General features: G+C 37.3%; 1 protein-coding gene and 1 pseudogene across 2 annotated transcripts in view; one reads left to right on the top strand and one right to left on the bottom strand.

Moving 5' to 3' along the window:
- The window catches only part of LOC138018759 (piezo-type mechanosensitive ion channel component 1-like), a 77512-nt gene that overhangs the window by 16918 nt on the left and 48094 nt on the right, over positions 1–12500 (top strand). The window contains exons 8-14 of one of the 2 annotated variants that reach the window (XM_068865445.1): positions 687–875; positions 4239–4508; positions 5166–5307; positions 6654–6680; positions 7496–7701; positions 9481–9629; positions 11516–11921. In XM_068865445.1, coding sequence (XP_068721546.1) covers positions 687–875; positions 4239–4508; positions 5166–5307; positions 6654–6680; positions 7496–7701; positions 9481–9629; positions 11516–11921 — 1389 coding nt within the window. The remainder of the gene's footprint in view (positions 1–686; positions 876–4238; positions 4509–5165; positions 5308–6653; positions 6681–7495; positions 7702–9480; positions 9630–11515; positions 11922–12500) is intronic. The other variant, XM_068865446.1, reaches the window with a different exon arrangement.
- On the bottom strand, positions 1472–2212 carry LOC138018983 (uncharacterized; annotated as a pseudogene).

Below are 12500 nucleotides of genomic sequence, written 5' to 3'. Positions count from 1 at the left end.
AGCGATGTCTTTCAGCAACTGCTCAAATGCTTGGTCTTTTGCGAAGTTCCGAAACCAGGTGAACTCATTCAATAAGGCCCAAATGAATCACCGACATGCCACCGACGCACCACCAACGCACCACCGACACATCTTATACGTTATAAGTTTAAACAGCGGCCAACGCGTAGGCCGACAGTCGACCGACAGTCGACCGACAGTCGGCCGACGTGTTGGCCGACATGTTGGCCGACGCATTGGTGGGATCGGATTCTTAAATTTTACCCAAGACGTGTATTTTGTTTTCACCTAATGTATTTTTTTAGACATTGCAAAAACTTATTACTGTACAAAGTAGTTACTGGTCCTGTGACTAGTGGTTCTAAGTTTCTACTAGTCCAGAAGCATTTTTCACTAGTCCAGGACTAGTTACGTCTAAGGTCGAGCACTGCTTGTCACACCAAAGAGTTGTCTGAAGTTGATTAGTTACATTAGACAAAAATTAATTTTGAGACAAATTCAACCATTTGATGTAGGACTCTTTGGGTCCTTCAAATGCATGTTAACTTTATAAGCTCTTGATTAGGGAGTTGTTGTACATGTAAGTGCAATGTACATGCACCTGTAAATGCTTCCCTCTGTATGCAAACATTGTTTATGAATATGAGGTTTTTCACAAATGCATTTGTTTATGTGACTTATTTTAGTCTCTTATGGCTGGGCCAGGTCAAACTAACTATAACACCGTGAGCTCTTTTCCTGAGGATGTTGTGACAGAGGAACCTGTTCAACCAATCAGGGATCCTGAAGAATACACAGGAGTGCAAGGAACTCTGGGAAGCATCATGATGTTCCTCATGCATCAGAGCTACATTGCTGCTCTCATCATCATGATGGTAAGTCTTTAATAATAATAGTAATTATTATTATTATTATTATTATTATTATTATTATAATTATTACTGGTATCGTTCGTGAGTTAGTTTCCTCAATAATAATAATAATAATAATAATAATAATAATAATTACAAAAACAATAATAATTGTTATTATTCGTATTAAAAGAGATTTCTTAAAAGATAAAACAGTAAAAGCGAACGATAAAAACTGACGTTTCGGAGTAGTCATGACTCCATTATCAAGGTAAAAGTTTAAAACATGCAAATAACAGTATTTAAGCGATGTGGCGCGAAAATTAACATAATAGGTGCGAAGATTACACAAATACTTTCGCACGAATAGAGTCCGATTGCACGTTCAGGTTTGGCTTTAAAGTTCTTATATAAGGCATTTCATACAATAAGCAGTCAAATTTGTTCCTGCACTTCTTAAGAACTTCGAAGCATTTCAGTAGGTCCTGAGGGATCCTCCCGTGTACGTTCTTGCAATGTTTGGCAATGGCCGAGGACTGTTGTTTATGTCCTTTTACACGATTGTGTAAATGTCCGCGTGTGTATCCTATATAACCTGCATCGCACAGGTCACATTGGTATTAAATTTTATAAACAACACACTGTTCATTTACGATCGATGGCTTTGCTTCTTTCACATTCAGTTCTTGATCAATTTTCCGGCTGACAAATACGGGCTGGATGTTGGTGTTCACTTTTAGGCTCAGATCCTTGAGTTGTCCTTTCACAAAATTTGCTGAGGTTTGGTCTTTAAATGGTAGAACCACTCGAATTGTGTCCGTCTCTTTAGTTGGTAATAATGGTCGCTGCTGGTCACAAACCTTTGAGTCAACGAAATTTTTGATGGCAGAGTAGATGAGGTGTTTGGGGTACTTTAAACGCGAGAATACTGTCTTCAATCGGTCACATTCGTCTGAGAAGTGTGACCAAGAGGAAGATAAACTATGTGCTCGACCCAGCATAGTTCAGAGTAAACCCTGTTTGTACCGATTGTCAACGTGACTTTGGTAATGTAAGAGGAGACTTGAATTCGTGGGTTTTACGTACACCTTTGTCTCTATTTGGGGCGATCGGTTCAGTAACTGGATGCCCAAATAAGGGAGCATGCCATTGCATTCGGTTTCCATCATAAATTTTACGGAAGAATGTGCCTTGTTAAGCGTGTTCAGGAAGTTGGATGCTGTTGCGATATTTGGCATGATAGTAAGTGTATCATCAACGTACCTTCGATAGAAAGAAGGGAGTTTACCCTCTCGCTCGAGGTTTTCCTCAGTTGAAGACATGAACACATTAGCTAGCAGGGGACCAAGGGGGGAACCCATGGCCACACCATCCGTCTGTTCGTAAAGTGCTCCATTATACTGGAAAAGTTGTCCTTTTGTAGCTACACTGAGAAGGTCACTGAGAAGGTCAACAACATTTACACAATCGTGTAAAAGGACATAAACAACAGTCCTTGGCCATTGCCAAACATTGCAAGAACGTACACGGGAGGATCCCTCAGGACCTACTGAAATGCTTCGAAGTTCTTAAGAAGTGCAGGAACAAATTTGACTGCTTATTGTATGAAATGCTTTATATAAGAACTTTAAAGCCAAACCTGAACGTGCAATAGGACTCTATTCGTGCGAAAGTATTTGTGTAATCTTCGCACCTATTATGTTACTTTTCGCGCCACATCGCTTAAATACTGTTATTTGCATGTTTTAAACTTTTACCTTGATAATGGAGTCATGACTACTCCGAAACGTCGGTTTTTATCGTTCGCTTTTACTGTTTTATAATTGTTATTATAAATAATTATTATAGATATATTTTTAATAAATTATAATAAATAATATTTAATTTCAAAAATGCCATTAATTATTCAAAACTGTTTACAAAAGGTCATATAATTATATAAAAATTACAATATCTTCCAAATACATATGTCAGATAGTACTTAAAAAATATATTTACAATGTCCCCATTAATCACTCATTATGTCTCCATTAAGAATGCGTCGTAAAAAAAAAGAAAAAGAAAATGTAAACAGACAAAACAATTCAAAATGTATGCATCCCTAAATGTCCCTTTAAAAACTTAAATAAATAGCTCCTTCCTTCAGTTCTCAATTTCTATATCAGTATTGCAAAAGTCCCATGATTTCCTTACAGTGGATCTAGTTCCTTTGAGACAGATTAATGCAGATCTCAGAAGTGCAAAGGAAGTGCATAATAATAATAATAATAATAATAATAATAATAATAATAATAATAATAATAATAATAATAATAATAATAATAATATATCTTTTGGATTTTTGTATTCATTTGATAATTATAATTGACATCAAGTTATCTGTTTGATATCACTGTTTATTCTTTTAAAATGCGACAAAAGGAATGTGCAGTACTACGATCAAAACTCACTTTTCGCTTTTCTTCACATTTCAAAAGTTCTTGAACTGAATGCTTGAAATGTAAGATTTTATGCGATCATTTTAGGAGAAAAAACAGTTACTATATTTATTTTGACAGCAAAGTTTTTTCTTTTAACAGTCCACCATAACTTGGTTTTATTCTGACAGATAAGCCCTCCGAGAGCTGGATTGAGGAGAAAATGACATCATTAATTTTACTCACTAGCTCAAAAATGCAGTTTGCATGCGCATGTGGATGCAGCTTAATTTATAGTATGCAGAACACAAAACTCTCATGCTGCATACTAACAAATTAACCCACATCCACACTGTATTTTTGAGCTAACTAGTGAGTAAAATAAATAATGTCACTTGCTCCTTGATCCAGATGGCTGAAAGCTTATCGGCCCAAACTGCACCAAGCAATCGCAGACCATTAAAGAGAAAAAAGGTGGAGTTTAAATAATTTTAAATAAACAGTCATCCTTTTGAAATTACTTTGAAATCTTGACATTTTGCCTGTTGAGCATTCATTGCAAGTACTGTTGAAATGTGAAGAAAAACAAGAATTGATTTTTTTCATCATAGTACATGTAGCACTTTAGTGGTATTAATACATAATTACAGTGTATATGAAAGTTAATGTAGTAAGACCCTCTGGATGATTGTCTTAATTTAATTTACACAAGGTTAGTGTACAATGTATTTTCTTCTTGGACATACACACGAACAATGAACAAGGGAAATGATAAAATTATTTTCAGTACTGCACATGATCCACACTGGGAAAACAAAAATTCATGTATAATACATGGTTTTGAGATTAGTGCTTATATCTACATGCACATGTATTAAAATTATATTCCATACTTCCTGAACTGAATGTGTAACTTCTCAGTTCTTTGAAGATGAGAATAACAGTAATTATGTCAATCATTTCCAAACAGGCCTGGAGTATCACGTACCACTCTTGGTTGACCTTTGTTCTCCTCTTGTGGGCATGTCTTATCTGGATTACTCCCTTTGCCCGTTGGTTCTGCATGGTGTCATCGCCTGGCCTTGTCATCTATGCTGAGTTGCTTCTTCTTGTCCAGTATATTTATGGTCTCCAGTTGACAAATGATGAATTACCAATACAAGATCCAACAGGAACCTTCGACTACTCGGAGCTGGGGCTGAAGAAATGGCAATTTCCTTGTTTGCACTTGGGAGCTCAAGTAAGAAGTTTTGGTGCCAGAATGTCTATCATCACCTTATAATCTGTAAGGAAGTTTCATCATGATGGCAATATTGCCTCTAAGAATGATAATGATGATGATAAATTAAGAAGATAATAAAGGTGATGGTTTAGTGGCTAGAGTACTCACATGTACATTTGGATACTCTTTGTCCAAGTCCTGCCTGGAACTTCTTGATAATTATAATATATTGTTTTCATTCATGCCCAAGCTTCAGACTTGATGATGCTAAATCAATCACTAATAATCAATGAATTTGCATCCTTTGAAATTGAATTTGTTTGAAGCTTCAAGTAGTTCCACTAAATAGCTTGTTTTCACTTACATGATGCGTCATCATAATTATGTTTTAGCCAAACCAAAAGAAGATGTTTGTATAGGTCTGTAATAAAGCTGAATTCCCGGAGCGTTAGTTTGGGACTCCAACCTGGCAGTGGTTCCTTTGTTTAATGGTACCAACATTGCAGCAGATAACTAATCTACTGTAATAACAAGAATTTCATTTCATTACTTATACTTTACTGTACTTCAAGCATTTGCGATGTCATCAATGATTGTGTTTTTCATCATTTTATTTTGGGCGTTTAAAAGGTTCTTGTCATTAAATTGTGCAATTTTCTTGGAATTTCTCTGCAGACCCTTTTCACTTGGGTGTTTTGGGTGACCCTACGTCAACACATTAGAGAGAAGAAGATGAAGAGAAGGGAAAGAGAGAGTGAGGGATCCATGCCTCTGAGGAACCTTGCACACCCATTTCTGAAGGCCCTTAGGAAAATGTGTAAGTGTTAATTTCGAAACAATGATATTATAGAATGTGGAATTTAACTGTGAGTATACATGTGATAGTGGCATACTGGAGAAAGAAACCCAGTCTGCCTCATACAATGTACATGTAGGAGCTGACACTGAACATTGTTATGGTAACGATTTATTGATGATACGTGTACTGTTGATACATGTATATAATGGTGCCCCTACATGATTATATAACAAAATAATGATGATGATGATGATGATGATGACCAGTTGGCTTACATGTAGTTGGTTGAGCACTGGACTATTTTGTGGAAGGTCACAGGGTCAAAGCTCTGGCCAAACCAACACTCTGGGTCTGTAAAATAACTGAGTAGAACGTGCTTCCTTTGTAATAACATCTGCAAATGGTTAGACTCTTTTCAGATAGGGACTATAATCTATAGGCCAGTCTCACATTCCTTCAATGGCCATAATCCTGTGGGACGTAAAATTCACAAAGAGCAGGGCATGGAGTTCCTGGTGTTGTGATCGATCTGTCCTCTGTACAGTGTATATATTGTGTTTGGTAGGGTAAATGCTCACCTCTAGATATTAGTTACACCAAGCTACAGTACTCGAAAATTGAGAGTAAAGAAATAGATAATGATGATGCTTGACCACATTTAAAGTACATCTATTTACGTAATAGATATTGCAAAGTCCTTTCAATTGATACATGTACAAAGTAACCCCAAAAGAACAATCTACAGTAACTTTCCTAGTCCCTAAGCACTTTGTTAAATGGGCCATTTCCGAGTTACTGTTTGTCTCGGTTTCGAAGTGAGTCTTGGTGCTCAACTATTGTAAGGGAAATGAGTTTGATTTGCTTAAGAATACGCAACTCATTGCCATTTGAATGGTTGTGCACCAGGACTCGCTTTGAAACTGAGGCATGCAGCAACTCGGATATGGGCTATTAGGGTGACACTGTACCTGCAGATAAAAGGAAACCTTGATAATTTATTAATCATAAAAATACACTGTAATAATGTTAGCAGTAATGACAAAGTTGATCATTATAATCACAGGAAAATGTTAGTGATAACAATATTAATGAGCAAAAATGTAGACTTTCAGGACAGTAAAGCTGAAAAGGTTGTTTTCAATCTGAAATTACTTATAAATCACCCCTGTGTTTCTTCATAGAAATTCTTTCAATTGTCCCTATTTGCATTAACTCCAACAAACCAAAAAAATGTAACAAATTTTAAATAATCAAGTATTAATTTTTATTTCTTTCTTAAAAACTAATGATTTTTAAACTAACTAATCATTTGAAAGTTTGAAAAATTGACAGCTCCAACCGTTTATTTTGTTTTCCTTTTAAAGCCTCCATGGAATCTTCGTCGTCCTCAGGTGAAATACAAAATACTATAAATTTCTGTGATGATTCAGCTTTTCACTTCAAACACTATCTTTAAGATAGTGTTTAATAGTATTAATTTTTTTTATATTAGCTTTGTGGGCAGTTCCTGAAGTAAATTACAATACGTAAATTTCAGAATAAATAAATACACAAACAGAAAAAAGAAAGAAAGAAAAGACATCAGGCAGAAAATAATGATCTAAGGGGGATCTGGGTAAGGCCATTAATTTGCTATATAGTAGATTTTTTCCCCAGCTTTAAGTGACTACTTGCAAAGGTTCCAATACTGTACCTTTAGTTAAATCTTCCAGACAAGCCACTGCTTGTAAACATAAGGAGGACCATTGGAAGCATAGAAGGGTACAATTTTCACCGCATTTTGCAGTTCATTCTGGAAATTACAAAAGAAAAGGTTTTGAAAAATAACCAAAAAACTTGCGCAAGTCACTTCGGCCAATCTGCCCTCATGACTTCAAATAAAAATGCAAGTAAAGAAGTAAATAAATCATGCAGCAAACAAACAATGTGTTATCAAATCCTTGCTTAATTGCTTAATCTATTAACATAGGAAATGCACAACTTTCCATGCTGTAAATCTATTGAATTTTAGAACGTACATGCAGTTAATACAAAAACTGTGTTATGTACACTTACGTAAAGTCTAGTGGAGCTTTCAAACAACATTACTGGTCTTGCATTGTTGGCAAAATTTGAACACATCTTATTCTTTTCTTATCCTGTTAATTTTAGTACTTGCATAGCTATTGAAATCCATTTTGTTGCACTTTTCATCTGCTCTCTTCAGCTGTCGGCTCTGATGAAGGTGATGCTCTGGATCCTAAAGCAACTGATGATGCAAAGGCTCTCATGATGTGGGTCAAATCTGTCCTTGCAAAGTACTGGATACTCCTCTGTTGTGGTGCATTCTTATTGGTTGGTTTACAAAGTGAGGTGTCTGTTTACCAGATTGGCTACATGGTGATATTCCTCTTCATACTCATTTGTTATCAGGTAATCGGTCTTGTTCTATACAGCAGTTTGAAAGCACACTGAAAATAAAACAGACATACTGCAGGGCTGGAAATTAACGAAAAAATCCAGTCGCAATTTCGCAAATTTTAGTCGCAAAAATCTCCGCGCTGCATTGTGTTGTCACCGGTTTAGCAAAAAAATAGGAGCCCGTGTGTAAAGAAACCGATAAAAATGGTGAATGATGAAAGGAATGGAGTTGTGCACGTAACGTCTTCGCAGCTAAATTACTCTACAATTACGCTATCTCCAGTCATTTCTTTATTTATTTTAGCAAAAGTATAAGCAGCAAAGTGGCAAATGCTAACCCTTTTGTTTCGAAAGAGTGAAGGTTACAACAAGTCGCAAATTTACGACTTTTCCAGTTATTTTAGTCGCAAAGGGAAAAAAAAATAGTTTCAAATACGACTGTATTGGTCGCTATTTCGAGCCATGTACTGTACGTGACAAACCAATCTAAGGCTTTACTTACGTTGAAAATGCACATAATAAGATAAGTTTCCCGTTAATGAGGTAAGTGTTAAGATTACCATTGTTGCTGCCGCAGTGAGTGAGCCTGAAGCAAACGAACGAGACAGCTCTGTAACCGGGAGAAGAACACATTTTTCTTCGAAACGCAAGGGAATTCATGGTCAAAGGCAGGAGGAATTGTGGTTATGCGCGAATGGATGAATTAAGATTCTCAGTATGAAAATTAGAGCATGCTCTGCTTTTCATTTCGCTTCTCGGTGTATCCTCAAACTGAACTATAGATAGTTTCATTATTACGCAACAAAAAAAAAAATCGAAATCGTTCAATGAAAAAGGCCAAGGACTTTAAATGTTGTAGGAGACAAACATTTTGACCACCACTCCAGTTCTAACGTCTGTGCCATACATCGTTTCTGAGTCATTTGTCGAAGCGTGTCATGCAACTTTATGGAGGTCAACCTCGTTCCCAGGGTCTACATTATCGACAAAGAGGCTGTGGGAACAAGGACAAGGTTGTAAAGAATTCTGTATGGAGGCGTCATGTGGTTCACTTTGAAAGTGCTTACTTTTCGCTCATGAGATAAAATACATGTGAATGAACTCATCTCCTAATGTACTCGAAGGGCTCAAACTGCTGAGATTCATAGGGATAGACTTTTTTTTTTCAACCAAATAGCTTTGTATCATAGGGGCACTCAGGGTGATAATTCGGAAATAAATGCTGTATTTTCCAAACGAAAGACGCCATGGAACTGGAATCTTGAAAAAAGATTTATTTCATTTCTAGGTCATCTTCAACCACCTTTTAATAGATAAAAAAGTCAGATGACCTTAGAATTTGATGACGTCACAGTGAAAACCATCTATTGTTTTCTTTCTTCTCTCGAGTGGGGTCCAGCTAGAAGGAGGTCCAGTTGGGGGTTCACGTTTGGCGATCCTTGTTTTGGGATCCTTGTTTTGAACCGTCCCTGAGCACTCAAGACCAATGAAAGTCTCCCTTCAATTCCACACACGAATCGTCTTTAAATTACCGCAAGCATAATTGACCACCATGAAGAAATTCGAAAGCTGACGTTTTGAGCATTAGCCCTTCGTCAGAGCAAAGGGTCAACACTCGAAACGTCACCTTTTGGAATTTTGTCATGGAGGTCAAAAAAAATGCCATAAAATATATACCATAAAATGATTTTTGTATACATGTAGATATATGGGCTTTTTTTTCTTAAGAATAGTGTGAATTACAACAAGTTCCTAAATACTCAGAACTTTTGATATTTTGTTTGTTTGAAGATATCGATTGCAACTTGGAGGTTAATTCTGCGACCGTTGTGGTGGGTCATGGTGATCTATTCTATCTGCATTTTGTTATTAATCTACACATACCAGTTTGACAACATGCCAGTTTACTGGCATAATACTACTGGTCTCTCCGATCAATGGTAAGCTGACATTTGTAACTTTGTAAAAAATACACGCAATGGCATTTTTGTGCCTGATTAATTTTTTTCAGGACACCTACTCGAATTCTTGCGATTTGGTAAAGCTTAGTTCCCACTGGCGACATAAGGATCATAAGCAAAATCATAATCATAAACATAGACATAAGCTTCTTATGTTCTAGTGGGGAGGGCCGCTCTAAAAACGTAAAGCTTTTCCTCGAAGCTGGCCGCCATTTCGAAAATGAACCGACCCGAAAGAACTGGTCCTAGACTTTAATTGGCCAAAACGCAATGACCCCGTTGCGTCATTATGTTTCTCATTATGTCGTTATGATTTTCGCGTTCCCACTGCAAAGAAAAGCGACATAGTCTTAGTCAAAGCCATAATCATAATCATAAGAAAATGGTCGATCAGTTTCTTATGATTATGATTATGTTGATCATAAGGGCGCCTATGATTATGTTTCTGGACGTTCCCACGAAGACATAAGCGACATAACAGCGTTATGTTCGTGCTTATGATTATGATTATGATCGTCATGTCCCTAGTGGGAACGAGGCTTAACGCAGCTTTATCTCCTTTATTTTGTGGCACAGCTTAAGGACGTTCGCGCGAAATTTTTTCAACATTGATTTTCTTCTGAAACTTTTACCACTGTAAGATGATGAGTTAGTTATGTCAGAAATGTAAAAAAAATGGGGGGTCACCGACTTCGTTTTGGAGAGAACATGTCCGGAAAAACACCCAAAATGTGACAAAATCGGGCTTCGTTATCGAATAAGGCCAGTGTCTCTAAACCCAAATATATTGCAATTAAATCTTTGAAGTGAAATCTTCTCTGCCGAATATTGTTTAAGTGGACTAGTTAAATGAATTTAGTCAACTGGTGAGGTTCCCTTAAAGATCAAGTTCGCATTTAGCGACCACAGTTTCACGCGCCTTGCAGCCGCAAGATGGCAGGATTTGATGTCCCGTGAGCAGAAATCTTGAAATTTTTTGAACTTCCCACATTGATTTTTTGTTCATTTTTGGACAACGTGGAGATAATTGTAAATAAAATCCGTTTCTGGAAAGAAAAATAGGGGTCACCGAACGTCCAAGACCGTTAAATCCAGGCAAAGCTATAGCAATGGCCTTTTGCCCTATCAGTTCTCATTTTATTACTTAGCGCGCGCGCTCGTGTATGACGTGGCGTGTGCATTTGCGTGCGCAGTAAGGATGCGCAGAAACAATTGGCGCGAACGTCCTTAAATTAGAAAATTGAGCATTATCTTTTTGTGCTAACTAGTATTAATCAATCAATCAATCAATCAATCAGTGTACCCACCTACGTGTACCTATTAAGCTATCTACTCTCCTACTTACATTTTTATTTAAAAAAAAAACATTGTCAGGGGGAGTGGGGAAGGGAGAGAGGACTAGGAAAGTAGGAGGAAGTGATCACTGATTGGGGCTACAAAAGGAGAAGTAAGTGTTTTCACACATGATGTGGCTTGCAGTTAGCTGCACGTGCCAGTTGATGCGTGGCATTTGAAAAGTGCATTTAAAATGTTCGCAAGTGAACGTAATAATTGTGGAGTTATCAACGTACAAAATTCCATCCTCTATCTTAAAAGCCGTGGTCAAAATCTCATAAAGGATTCTTTTAATAAATTTCATGAAAATGGAAGTTGGTTTCGCCTATTTTCGTAATGCTAGTTGCGAGAGCCCAGGGAATTTAAGAAGGATTATATATGGTGTTCAGTATTACCATTTCCTGGAAAAGATTTTCTCGATTTTACAACAAAAGCTGATGTAAGCTAGAATTTCTAACAATTTGGCACTAATTTTTGTAAGAATGGAGATTCCCGTCAAGAGCCAAGGTGAATTCTTTTTCTTCCAATAGGTTGTATAACCTTGGACTTCGTCAACATACTCAAGCCAGTCTACTAATGGAGCTTCTTACACCCACTGCCTTCTCAATAGTCATTGTCATACAACTTCATTTCTTTCATCGCCCGTTCCTTGCTATGATCGATCTGCGAGTGCGACCTTCCTCCACATCGCATCATTCTTCAACCAGGGGCGCCGTGGAACCTCAGACTGAACCATCAACCACTCGGCAAGATGGTGCCGGGCCTGCAGCTACTCAAAGAGAGCCTAGAACCAGTACCCAGAAGTCTTTTCTGGTTGTGGCTCTCATCAAAATAGTGAACTTTTACAATGATTTGACTGTGTTTCTGTGGAGAGTTGGCGAGCTACATATGCTAAAATTGGTAAATGTGACGCTGATTTGCGTTGTTCTCTATCAGGTTAGTCTCACATTGTACTGTTGTTGTTGTTGTTGTTTTTCTTTTTCTTTACCAAATCTTTTCAAACGAAACTTAAGATTTTGAGATAAAGAAGGGTTTGGAATAAAGATAGAATTATAAAAATAAACACACCCGTCTCGTTTAGAGTAAAAAACAGTGCTTCCCCGTGAAAAGTTAATCTTCTTTTATAGTCATACTTCTTCTACTCTTTTCGCATCCGACCAGTATGAATATATATAATCTTAGTGACGATTCCAGCACCCGGCAAATAGCCCGACTACTGTCTTATGTTGCGTTCGTGGTCTCCATCGCTTAGAAGGTGTTTTAGGTAGTCCAGCCAGGCCGACCACAAGCTGACAGAATGAGACCACAACTCCAAGAATTCCTTGCTCTTCTCTTCGCGAACGGTGGGGATTGATCAGCAAGAATGGTTGTGAAATGGGGCCCATGGGGGGTTTATAGTTCATAGCTGAGAAGACTTGAAAATGTATGATTTGTACATTACACTGCAAAAGCATCACTTTCTATTAAGTTATTTTAACGCCCTGGCTGTTGGTCCCGGTTTCGGATTCACGACTT

This window comes from Montipora capricornis, chromosome 10 (assembly GCF_036669925.1).
Source record: "Montipora capricornis isolate CH-2021 chromosome 10, ASM3666992v2, whole genome shotgun sequence".
NCBI lineage: Eukaryota > Metazoa > Cnidaria > Anthozoa > Scleractinia > Acroporidae > Montipora > Montipora capricornis.
The sequence above is the reverse complement of the archived record's forward strand: the minus strand, read 5'-3'. Positions and strand labels throughout refer to the sequence as shown.